The sequence below is a fragment of the Priapulus caudatus genome, unplaced genomic scaffold, assembly GCF_000485595.1.
Source record: "Priapulus caudatus unplaced genomic scaffold, Priapulus_caudatus-5.0.1 Scaffold1656, whole genome shotgun sequence".
Taxonomy (NCBI): domain Eukaryota; kingdom Metazoa; phylum Priapulida; class Priapulimorpha; order Priapulimorphida; family Priapulidae; genus Priapulus; species Priapulus caudatus.
The window spans coordinates 47,308-60,176 of NW_014578717.1; the positions used below are offsets into that span (position 1 = coordinate 47,308).

At 47.3% G+C, this 12,869-nt stretch overlaps 2 protein-coding genes across 2 annotated transcripts in view; both read left to right on the plus strand.

The window, feature by feature from the left end:
- Positions 1-5,327, plus strand: part of LOC106817271 (enkurin domain-containing protein 1-like) — a 22,543-nt gene extending 17,216 nt beyond the window's left edge. The window contains exons 7-8 of the mRNA XM_014821930.1: positions 18-137; positions 3,001-5,327. Coding sequence (XP_014677416.1) covers positions 18-137; positions 3,001-3,189 — 309 coding nt within the window. The 3' untranslated portion in view covers positions 3,190-5,327. The remainder of the gene's footprint in view (positions 1-17; positions 138-3,000) is intronic.
- Positions 5,328-5,629: 302 nt separating this feature from the next.
- LOC106817272 (general vesicular transport factor p115-like) lies at positions 5,630-10,706 on the plus strand. The gene is made up of 8 exons (XM_014821931.1): positions 5,630-5,940; positions 6,594-6,680; positions 7,396-7,534; positions 7,983-8,089; positions 8,529-8,590; positions 9,041-9,137; positions 9,523-9,643; positions 10,663-10,706. Exons 1-8 carry the CDS (start codon positions 5,863-5,865, stop codon positions 10,704-10,706), a joined length of 735 nt encoding a protein of 244 aa, XP_014677417.1. The 5' UTR covers positions 5,630-5,862.
- The last annotated feature ends 2,163 nt before the right edge of the window (positions 10,707-12,869 follow it).

Here is a 12,869-nt window from a genome sequence, read left to right on the forward strand (position 1 = left end):
GAGAAACTGAAGGTCAGTGTGCTGACGCGGAGGAGACGATGCTAGTGCAGAAGTACGCAGAGGCGGAAGAGCTTCCTGCAGTCGTGACGTTCAAGAACCCGGGGCCAGCGGATGCGTGCAGCGTGGGCCTGACGAGTGTGAGACCATGGTCCGGTTCTACAACTGTGTCTGGCGAGTTATCATCATCTACCTAAAAATTTTACAAATACCTTCGTCCCTGCCACGCGTGCGCGTTTGTTGCATGCTGCAGTGTGCCATGCATGTGTGTGCCCAGAAAGATTTTCTCTACGTACTACTTGGTGTACAGAGCCTTCTGGGAAACTGGTCGAATTTCAGTCTGCATCTGCGCTTCTTTCTTCTCGCCGCCTCTATCCGTTGTGACAGACAGTGGGCGCTGGAATTGCCGGCACACGGAACGCCGCCATAGCGTTCACTTTGATAAAGTCGGACTCGGCACGTGCGGTACGAGTTGTCGCCTGCAAAGACCGACACAGTGCCCGAACCCATTTAACCAGGTCGTTCAAATTAAAGCCCAAGCAGCCAGCTTTGCTGCACGTACCCACACATCATTGTACATAGTGTATCATTCCCCAAACCATCATACCTCTCAGTCTCATCCGCTCGACACTACTCTTTCCCACCCCCTCAACAACACTCCCTTCCTCCACCCCCCTCGATGCATCCTCCCCCCCTGTGACCTTCCCCTCCCAACTCTCACCCCTCCCCCTCGCACCCTTCCCACCTCTCACCCCTCCCCCTGCGACCCTCCTCTTCCACCTCTCACCCTTCCCCCTCGACCCTCCTCTCCCACCTTGACCCTTCCCCTCCCTGACCCTCCTCCTCACACCTTCACCCCTTCCCCCTCCTCCTCCACCTCTCCCCTCAACCTCCTCCTCCCACCTCTCACCCCTCCCCTCGACCCTCTCCTCCCACCTCTCACCCTCCCCTCGATCCTCCTCCTCCCACCTTTGACCTTCCCCTCCCCCTCGACCTCCTCCTCACACCTCTCCCCGCCCCCTCAACCCTCCTCCTCCCACCTGACCTTCCCTTCCCTCTCGACCCTACCTTCCTCCCACCTCTCACCTCCCCTCGACCTCCTCTTCCCACCTCTCATCCCTCCCCCTCGACCCTCCTCCCCCACCTTTGACCTTCCCTCCCCCTCGACCCTCCTTCCTCACACCTCTCCCCTCCCCCTCAACTCCTCTCCCACCCTTGACCTTCCCTTCCCTCTCGACCCTCCTCTCCCACCTCTCACCCCTCCCCCTCAACCCTCCTCCTCCCCACCTCTCATCCCTCCTCCTCGACCCTTCTCTCACCCCTCCCCATCCTCCTCCCTCCTCTCACCCTCCCCTCGAACCTCTTCTCCCACCCTTGGACCCCCTCCCTTCTCCCTAGAGCCCTTCCCCCTCCCTTCTCCCTAGAGCCTTCCCCTCCCTTCTCCCTCGACCTTTCCCCCTACCTCAGAGTTGGTTCCTCCTCAGGTCCGGCGCGTCGTCGCCGTCTCCCCGCCTGGCCTCTCCCTCGCGGACAGCCGCGCGCCACCGCGACCCCGCTTTCATCTGGCGGCGTCAGCGATTCTCCTTGTCTTCGTCGGTAGGGGGCGCCTTTGCGCGTTGCAGCCTCGAGCGACCGGCAGCTCCGCGAATCGCCGCGGGTGCTCGCAGACGACGAACGGAGCCTGCGTCGAGCGAGCGGAGAAAATTAAAAACAAGCGGCGTCAACCACGTCGAGGCTGCAGCGGAAAACGCGAGCGTGAGATTCAAATGGAAGTATAGTATACTAGTATATGTAGCGATATACAGACTTAATTATGATATATTATATACTCACATATTATATATATTATATATATATACATTACAGTAACTATAATGTAGTATATATATTATGAGACGAGAGCGAGAGAGGCGCAGAGAGAGAGACGATGCAGAGAGAGACGAGAGACGAGAGAGAGACCGAAGTGAGAGACGAGAGAGAGATGAGCAGAGAGAAGAGAGAGAGAGAGAGAAGAGAGAGAGAGAAAGGATTGAGAGAGAGACGAGATGGAGAGAGAGAGAGAGGAGAGAGAGAGAGAGAGAGAGGAGAGAGAGAGAGAGAGAGAGCAGAGAAGAGAGAGAGAGAAGAAGAGAGAGAAGGGGTTAACTAACCTGGGATACGTCTTAACCCGGGTCAGTGTAACCGCACGATGTGAGGAGGGTTAACTAACCTGGGATACGTCTTAACCCGGGTCAGTGTAACCGCACGATGTGAGGAGGGTTAACTAACCTGGGATACGTCTTAACCCGGGTCAGTGTAACCGCACGATGTGAGGAGGGTTAACTAACCTGGGATACGTCTTAACCCGGGTCAGTGTAACCGCACAATGTGAGGAGGGTTAACTAACCTGGGATACGTCTTAACCCGGGTCAGTGTAACCGCACGATGTGAGGAGGGTTAACTAACCTGGGATACGTCTTAACCCGGGTCAGTGTAACTGCACGATGTGAGGAGGGTTAACTAACCCGGGTTAAGTGCTGTCTCGGGTTAAGCATCGTGTAGAGGCTGCTATAGTTATTGTTAGGATAAGCACTACAGCAGGGTGCGAAATTAACGGGAGTCCGGAGTCAAATACTCCCTGATTTACTGTCGGACTCCCTGATTTGACATATGCAGGAGTCCGTGTGACTCCCTGAAAATTCTGCTATACTAACTAGTTCATTCCAGAGCGGACTCCCTGATTTGACATATGCAGGAGTCCGTGTGACTCCCTGAAAATTCTGCCTTACTAACTAGTTTGTTCCGGAGCACGGCCTCGCTGAATTACTGTATTTTTTCAGCTAATGTCCAAAGAAAATTTGGCAGACGTGCAACTGCACGAATCTTCAAAATAAGCACATGCGTTATTGCTTTAATTTTGAACCTCAGACTGCGGACTCCCTCATTTTGCTGCGGACTCTCTTATTTTGAGGGTAGGGAGTCCGTTCAAAAGTTAATTTCTACCCCTGCTACAGTAACAGCTAACGTGCTCACACATCACCGTGTCTTGCAGCGGAGAGCCAGCTGCTGACGGAGCTTCACGCGCTTCCCGTCCGCTCGGACACGCTGCGCGCGCGGCAGCAGCACGTCGACATAGAGAGGAAGCTCGTAGAGATAGAGGAAGCCATCAAGATCTTCTCCCGCTCGAAGGTCTTCATCAAGATCGACGAGTGACGGACGTGTGTGCGTTTGTGAGCGAGTGACCTTTACCCTCTGACATTTACACTCTGACCTTTACACTCTGACCTTTACACACTCTGACTTGTTTATGCTGACCTTTTCAATCTGACCTCTTCGTGCTGACCTTTCACCTCTGACTTTTGTCCTCTGACCTCTTCATACTGACCTTTCCACTCTGACCTTATATGCTGTCTTTTACACTGACCTTTTTACACGCTGACCGTTCACCTCTGATCTTTCTACTCTGACCTTCTACAAAACGTTTAGTGTACTTTCCTTCGAGTGGTTAATCGTACTTTCATAAGTTCGTCTGATCCGGGTTCATGCACTCGTGCAAATGCATACAATATCAAATGTTTTTTCCGTAAGGTTAATTGCTTTGCAAAAGTCGTCTAAAGAGTGTGAAAAATCGAATTTGTCGTTCCATGTCCAGTGCAATTGTACGCGATCATATAAATCGACGGAGCTCGCAGTAGTTAGATGCCGATTCTTCGAGGCGACTTTCGGTGGATTGTCTGCTTACGGGTAACCCTGCTTTAAAGCCTACCGAACACGAGGGGAATCAGCTCGGACAAAAGTTACTCGTGGCCAATTATTCCTCACAGTGTTGAGTCGTTTCTTTCTGTGTGCGGGGAAATTTGTGTGAGGTTTTAGTCATTCGTACCGTTGAGACAAATATCCAACGTGCTTGATATTTTTGGTCACGCGTGGCGTAAAACTCGCCGTGTGCGGTGAACTGAGCTGTTTCCTCGCTCGCGATACCAATGAGCATGCGTCTGCATCGTGCGCATGCGCAATGCACATTTTGCTCGGTCACGTGATCTATGATGGGTTATTGTTGATGAGTTGTGGGGAGAGTGCTGAGCTGATTCCTCTCGTGTGCGGTCTACGAACCGCGAGAGGAAATGGCTCAACGGTGTGAGGAATTGGCCACGAGTAACTTTTGTCTGAGCTGGTTCCCCTCGTGTGCGGTAGGCTCCATCCGTCTGTATTGCGCTTGACCAGTGGTGGTCAAGAAACACCATATCTTCTTTAGATACCAGTGAGTTTGTATGCGTAGCGTTAGTATCGACCGAAGTGAATCGGGGGATCCGGTTATTCAACGTCGTAAATGCGTCAAAACATCGATATCAAAACACGAGAGCTTGATTTCTAACGAGAATTTTATAATTCGTGTGCTTTTTCCGTAGCAGTAGAATTTACAGCGTGTCCATCCATTGCTACTAATGCTGGGTTGTTATTATGAGATCCCGCGCACGCATGTATGTATGTATATAGTGAGGTTTTCGCGCTCATTGTTCTATGTGGCCTTGTCTTTCGTAAAGGTGGGATCCGCTGGCTTTATCAGTTATGACCGTGACGAATTTAAAATGTCATATCTGTTGCACGTCAATTAACTTCAAAGGGAACATGGCATTTTAGATTCATATGGTGTTGTCAGGAGTGTATAATATATATATATTCTATATCGATTCTATAGAGATCTATATTATACATTCTTGATGTCGTTCCAACTTGCGGTGTTTTTCAACAGCATGCTTGTAGACGTGATCACGCTTATTCGTATTGCCTTAGATCACACGTTGATCACGCTTATTCGTATTGCCATTGATCACTCGTCGATCACTGCCGCCTCGTAACCTCGTAAATATTAGTCTTCAAAGTCCGAGGGACTATATCGAAGACGGAGAGATATAAAGTTGACGCTACGTTGTGGTTATTAATTAATTGCTAATTATTATTGTAATTAACGTTGCGAAGAGCGGGTTAATGAGGATCGAGATGAGCTTGAGCTTACAGGTGTACTGCAAGGCGATGTGCGTGTGTATCTGTCTAAAATGCGCCAGCTTCTACCTCTACTGGGTGGAGAATAACAGGGAAGTCATATCGTAAGTGAGCCACGCGCATGTACGGTCAGATTACGTGAATAAAGTGCCTTTATGGGAGTTGATGGTGGGTGGAAGACGATCAATAGCATCGATGTTTAATGATCAGAAGGCTTTTCGTACTGCATCACTCGTTTGTTGATGTATTTTTGGCGATGGCCGTAGCATTGACGTAAAAAAAATTTGTGGCAGTCCTTTCTTGTATATATGTAAGCCGATTAATAAAGTGTCCAAATTACTGTTTAACTAATTGTGTTGATTTCTAGATGCATAGAGTATTGTCTAGATGTGTGAGATGTCTCAGTTGCAAACATACTTGATGTAAAAGAGGTTTTCGATTGTTTTTAGCACCTTACAATACTGCGTTTACACTGTTAAATTTTTACGGCATGTAACTGAGAACAGGTTAACGAACAAGGAACAAAAATCTTATAATTTCCATTTCTGGAATATGAACATTACAGCAAGTAACAACGAACAGCTGATATGTACCGAGCAGTTGGCCCTGCTTTCCACTAGGTGGTAGCACTGTCCAATCGCCACGACACCGTCGTTCGCTATGAGAGAATTAATAATCTATATAAATTGCATTATATTTATATAGTAACCGCATCGAATGCCAGCTTTCTTTTTTCTAAAGTATCGTTAAGTCTACGCACCTACGTTTTGTTTTGATTAAAGCCTATTTAGACGAGGTAGCGGCAATATTATTGTTAACATTAGTTAGAGGATCCGAAGCAGTGCTGCCAGGGGCGCGGAAGTGTACGACGGCAAGACGATCATGGAGTATTTCAAGTCTAGTTTAAAGAATGTTTTGGGTGCACAGCAAGGTGGGGGACAGCCGTCTGGTGCTGAAACGGTAAGATCGGTGCCCCCCTCGCCTGACTATAAGCTGTGTTACTGACGTAAAAGCAGTATGTAGTCGCGGGAAGTCTCGTTCAGAGTCAGATATCGCCACAGCATTGGTTCAGTTACTTACACGTCAACACTAACAAACATCAAATGACATGTGGGAGGAGGTGTCCAACTTTCCGACTTACATAATGACTAATGGCATTCGAACAATGAACAAATAAAGACAATGATTGATGCGATTGTTTCTCCGTCCCTTGTTGTCATCGATTTGAAGCATGCGTGATATCAGGAGTGTATCAATATTGATACACTCCTGGTGATATTTATAATTTGTAAAACGAAATTGGTAATAATTCAGCAAATTAGGAAATTAATGGTCGAGTTCTTACTAGTCTAAAATTTTGGTTGGCATGCTTTCCTCCCCCTGATTATTATTTTTTATACCCCTCTAATTACTTTACGGTTTACCGTACCGTGTTGCGATTATGTCGTATTGAAACCGCAGTAAAAGTAAAATTAAACATCATATCAAACAAATATGTTTACGATTACCCCACTAGCGCACACTATGTGCTTTGGTTGTAGTGCGTGCTATGTGCTTTGATTGTGGTTGAACAATTTTTGTGGTTGAACAAAGTTGATTATTTTTGCCAACAGGTGGAGCGACTGGTCGATCGGGTGCAGACGTCCACACTCCTAGATGACAGACGGGACGCCGTGAGAGCACTGAAAGCATTATCGAAGGCAAGTGCCAAACTGCGACAGGAGTATCAACTTACGCACGACAGACCACCACATCCTTAGAGAACGTTCGTTACATATCACATCACTGAGATATCCAATGGGATCCGGGAACCACAGATCTAATTTAATGGAATTTCGACAAATCGGAGCATGTCCTGTTACAACAAGCAGTTCTGCTGCGTTTGTTCCTCGTCCCTTTCCAGCAGGAAAGCGACAATAAAGCCCATTTTATCGGTAAAGGATACGAATTGACATGATTGTAGCAACGATCGTACAACTTGTACCATTTCTCGATGGGACGACTCCACCTTCACCGCTAAACCCAGGGGTAGAAACACGTTAGCTGTTACTGTAGCAGGGGTAGAAATTAACTTTTGAACAAGGGAGTCCACGGACTCCCTACCCTCAAAAAGAGGGAGTCCGCAGCAAAATGAGGTTCAAAATTAAAGATATTAACAATAACACGTGCTTATTTTGAAGATTTATGCGGTTGCACGTCTGCCAAATTTTCTTTGGACATTTGCTGAAAAAATACGGTAACTCCACGAGGCCGTGCTCTGGAACGAACTAGTTAGTATAGTATGGCAGAATTTTCAGGGAGTCACACGGACTCCTGCATATGTAAAATCAGGGAGTCCGACAGTAAATCAGGGAGTATTTGACTCCGGACTCCTGTTAATTTCGCACCCTGTAACCCTGTTTTTTTTATCCGCAGAAGTTCAAGCTGGAGGTGGGGGCGCAGGCGATGGCGGCGCTCGTCGAGGTGCTGCAGACGGATCGCTCGGACACGGAGACGGTCGGATATGCCGTAGACACGCTCGTCAACGTCGTTTCACAGGAGACGGGCGACGAAGGTACGCAGGCCGCTGTACGTGTGTGCGTCTGCTGTGCGTGTGTGCGTCTGCTGTGCGTGTGTGCGTCTGCTGTGCGTGTGTGCGTCTGCCGTGCGTGTGTCGCGTGCTGATATATATGTGTGCGTTGCGTGCTGATATATGCACGCATTGTCACTTGTGTTGTGACATATATACACGTTCTGTGCTGATATACTAGTGCGTTGTGTGTTGACATAGGCGCACGTTCTGTGCTGATATACTAGTGCGTTGTGTGTTGACATAGGTGCACGTTCTTGTCTCATATACGTGTGCATTGCGTGGTGATATACTCACGCGTTATGTGCTGATATACTCATTGTCTCTTTTCCTCATATGCTGATATACTCATTGTCTCTATTCATTGTGTCTTCCTCATATACTGATATTGTCATTGTCTCTATTGATTGTCTTCCTCCCCCGTGTTGCACAGAGGAGACGACGGAGAGCGCGGCCGACGCCGGCGCCCTCGCCGACCAGTTCACGGAGATCTTCATCAAGAACTGCGACAACGTGTCCCTCGTGCTCGACCTGCTCGACGTGAGTACGTTGCCGCGGCGACGACGTGCCTCCCGCCTCCGCGTCTGCTTCTTCTGCGTCTCTCGCCCCTTCCTCTTTTTCCCCTATTCTTCTTTTTCTGTTCTACTTTTCCTCTTCTACCCTTCTTCTTCTTCCCTCCCTCTTTCTTTCATCTTCTTCCCTTCCTCTTCTTTCCCTCCTCTTCTTCCCTTCCATTTCTTCTGTTCCACTTCTACCCTTTTTCTATGCAACCTTCGCTACACATATATACATATATATATATATGTATTACGGACGTTATATAAATTTATCGTTGTACGCACGTAACCCGTAGCAACATGTCGTACATTGTTAACGTGTAACGTACGTCCGGACGTATAACGAACATAATAATATATACATGTAGAAATCGTGCGGTCTGTGTGTCTCACGCTAGCGCGATATACGCTTGCCTTACTAGGAGTACGACTTCCACGTGCGATGGCCGACGGTAAAGCTGATGACCGCACTGCTGTCCAACAGGTGAGTGGCTCCCCCTGATGTCCACTGCCAAAATTAATCGATCATCAGCGATCAAACTCCACGGGAACTTGGAAAAGAATTGCGAATTCGATTGAAGGAATGTATGCGTTTGTGTGGGAAGGCAGTTTTTTTAGGAGCACCAGTTGAGAATGATTGCACTTTGTGCTTTTTGACAAGTAGTGATGTCATTGTGTTTTACTAAAGAGTGATGTTCTAGTGTTTTACTGAAGAGTGATGTCATTGTGTTTTACTAAAGAGTGATGTCATTGTGTTTTACTAAAGAGTGATGTCGTTGTGTCTTGTTGAAAAGTGATATCCTTGTACTTTATTGAAATGTGACGTCCCTTGTATATGTTTTACTGAAAAGTGATTCCTTTGTATTTTGTCAAAGAGCTGTCCTTGTGTTTTTGTCACAGACGAGTGACGTTCTTGTGTGTTTTTTGTCGGCAGGGTCAAGGACATACAGGAGCAGATCCTCACGAACCCGATGGGCGTGTCCAAGCTGATGGACTTGCTCTCCGATAGCCGGGAGGTGATCCGAAACGATGTGAGTGGCGGCGGCGGCAGCAGCGTCAACGCTCTGATCGCGGCGGCAGCATCGGCGTTGACTCTCTTCCGCATTTTACAACCTTTTTTTACAACGTCTTCCGCCGTAAAAATCGAAAGCAATTGTGCAGCTTTTCCAGTGCACAAGTTGGTTAAGACGATTTTTTCCAATGAACTATTTAGTCGTTCTAAACATCGCTCGTACGTATGTGTATGTATTTATTTACGAGTAGAGGTGACAATGGTGACCACCGTGACAATAAGAATGACGATGATTGATGGTGATGATGACGATAACAGTGGCGGTGACAATGACAATGACACTAACGATGATGATATGTTGATCGTGACAACAATGACGGTGACGATGATGATTTCGATTGCAGACGCTGCTGCTGTTGCAAAAGCTCACCAAGGGACATGCGAACATACAGAAGATTGTTGCGTTTGAGAATGCGTTCGACAGACTGCTGCAGATAGTGTCTGAGGAGGGCAATAGCGACGGAGGTGAGTGGCTTCCTCTGTTCTTTCCCTCTCCTCTTTTACTCTTCCTGTCTTCCGCTCTCTTCCTCTCTTTCTCTCTACCTCTCTTCCTCTCGTCCTCTTTTTCTCTCTTCCTCTCGTCACCTCTTTTTCTATCTTTCTCTCTTCCTCTTTTCCTCGCTTTCTTTCATTCTGTTTTCCTCTCTCCTTCTTTTCCTCTTCATCTCTTCCTCTTTTACTTTCTCCCTTTCTTTCTCTTCATCTCTGTCTTTCTCTCTTCCCGTTTTTCTCTCTTCGTGTCTTCCTCTTTCCCCTAGGTCGGTCAAGCTAGACTGGTTTATACACGTTTTTCTTGCATGCGAGCCAAATCGTTGACAGTGGCTAAGCATTGTTTCTAGAAAGTCCTATCACAACAGCGATTAGCTAGAGATACCTATCAATCGTCAATCAATGAACAATGCCAGACAAATAGGCCAATCCTGTTACATTTACCAGGCATTGTGGTCTAAGTGTCTGCAGTATGCATGCCTGATATTTGATGGCAAATCTTGTTACGTTCACAAAGCATCCCCATGCGCTACACATGCTGATACCAATCGTATTACATTCACCGGATGTGATAACGAAACACACCGAGCAAGAGTGATTGGCTAGCACTACCTGTTAGTCATGCCAGGAGCAGAGATGCCAGCCACTCCGTATTTTATTTATTCGTATTTTATACGAATTTCGATTCCTTTTGCACCACTACGACCAGTTTGTATCAAACTACGAATTTCACTGTGATCCAAAAAAATCTTTTTTTTGTCATTTTTTGTTGATTTATTGTCATTTTTGACCCTCAGAATGCAGGAAATTGCATCTCAGAATCAAAAAACCTTCCGGGGGGCATGCCGGACCCCCTAGCAAACTCGGGTCACTACGTGACCCTCGAACTACTAATTTGATGGCCAGAAATTACAGCTTGCTTCAAATATGTGTTGGCATCTCTGCAGGAGGATGGGCTGATACTCGATTGCTAATCACACGTTAGCGTTCGCTAGGCGTCATCGTCGAAGACTGCGTTCTGCTGCTGCCCAATGGTTAATAGTGTCACATTTACGACTCACGATCGAGGCACTGTGGTCGATATTGCTGCTCTTGCTACGCATGCTGGTATTTGATGGCTTATCGTGTCATGTTCACCAGGCATCGGGCCACAATAAAAAAAACAGCCAGGAAGAGAGATGAGTCGACGTAGAGAGAGATGATGAGAGAGAGACGAGAAGAGAGAGAGACGGAGAGTAGCTAGCGAAGAGGAGGACAAGACAGACAGACAGACAGACAGACTATGACAGACAGACAGACAGACAGACAGACCAGAGATAGAGAGAGAGAGAGACACTACTTACCTGTATGCATTCAGGTGCACGGTTGTGACCTTCTGTGCGGACCATCCAGCCTTGCTATCCTTCGCCCTCCGCTGGAAGGTCATGGCGTCAGTCGCTGTATGAAGCTTCGCCTCCTTGAAAGAAGTTCTGATTCGAACTGTGTCTTCAGCAGGTTCAGCGCGCAGAAGGCAGCTCATCGACGACGATGCCTGCGTGAAATCGACTGCGATTAGTATCAGCAGGATGTGTAGTCACAGAAATTTAGATCCACGAGGCCATAATAAAAATATTGTTTGTATGGCCCTACCCGACCGACCCGCTAAAAAGGGGCCGACTCAACAAATCTGTTTTTGATTCTTTTTTTCTTTCTCTTCTTTTAAAAATAAATTGCATCACTGTACATCTATATAAATCTGATAGGCCAATACATTATATGTACCAAGCAAAAGAAACTTCAACATAAAAGGTATCTCTACACAAAGCCACAAACCCGAGCATGTAGACACCACGACGATTTGTAAAAGATCCACCCGCCCTAAAAAACAAAGTGGCGAGACGACAGCGCTCACTCTAAACGTCTACTGCGGTGATCTGTGGTGGAGCTGGTGGGATTCTAGTAAACCCTGTTAGTCGCGCAAAATGTGTTCACATATCACGCCGAAACAGTGAATGCACAGGATGGATATCTAGGAACCTTCTCAAAAGGAAGTTCGTTGGGATCGTTACTGAAAGTTTCCACGAGATCGTAGCGCGGTACGTTTAAGATGTCTTCAGATTAAAAGATGGAAGCTGTCCTCGTACGTGAGTAGCAACAACTATTTGCAAGTACAGAATAGTAAGGCACTCATCCATTTACCTAACGCAACGCCTAAGCCTGCCAATAGCAGAAAGCTGCCAGCTGTAACGAATTAACGGCAGGCAAAAAACTAAACAGGCCACCATCCATGCACTGCCAGTGGCCACTGGCAGTGGCATACGTACTGTAAAATAACTGACAGTACAGATGCATATGAAATTAGTAGGAATTTAAGAGCATAAACCTTCTTCAACAATTGTAGCTTTTGAAATTTCACCTGTGACATTGTAGCGCTCGGTACAATCCAGGCATGTATACGCATTCTACTAGGCAAACCGGCAGTCAAATTCTTTCTAACCAGACAGTAAACCAAATCCATGTTACCCTCCTCTGAGGGTCAAAAGGTTATTCCGACACTTACTCTTGCGCATGTCAGCAGAAGGACTTTTCATGGGTCCTTTCAATAAAGCCATAAAAATGCTAAGGTCACCGCTGAACACAAAAAAGTTTTTCAATCGCTGTACCGTCAGACCAGATGTCCTCCAGAAAAATGTTTTAAAAATCTGCCTAGTGCCCGATGATCGTTTGACCTTCACCTCTCGCAATTTCCGCCCAGTGATGGCTTTTCCTACCATGATGCTATACACCGACTATCACGAGCTGAGGTCGGAGCCGTTTTAATTTGTGCCGCAATTCTGCGATTTCCTCCCGTATACCTTAAGGTTAATGGAGTGAATGTTCCCTTCTTTTACACCTCTTGACCTCTTGGACCTGTTGACCCCACGAGCATTCCGACATCCCAACTCGTTTTGACGAACCGCGCCCCGATGTGCCCGAATATCGTGACCCGTGACGCGATGCGTGATTAAGATTTGTGCCAACTGTTGACGACCACGCACGGCAACGGAACGGCGACGGCACGGAGCGAGGACGGCAAGGAGCGGACGGACGGAATTGTGCGATCTTACAGGCAACGGCTGCAATCTGACTATGTCAAGATGAGCTCAAAACCAGTATTAAAAAGCCCCGACCTACCTACCGCCAAGCTTTTCACAGCCCTGGGTCGGGTGAGGGCCAAACAAAG

What these genes read in the sequence shown, in the direction of transcription:
- LOC106817272 (XM_014821931.1), top strand. Translation starts at nt 5,863, where the DNA reads ATGGAGTATTTCAAGTCTAGTTTAAAGAATGTTTTGGGTGCACAGCAA. An exon ending in TCGTGCTCGACCTGCTCGAC is followed by an intron (nt 8,090 to 8,528) that starts GTGAGTACGTTG and finishes TTGCCTTACTAG; the next exon opens with GAGTACGACTTCCACGTGCG. An exon ending in GGGAGGTGATCCGAAACGAT is followed by an intron (nt 9,138 to 9,522) that starts GTGAGTGGCGGC and finishes TTTCGATTGCAG; the next exon opens with ACGCTGCTGCTGTTGCAAAA.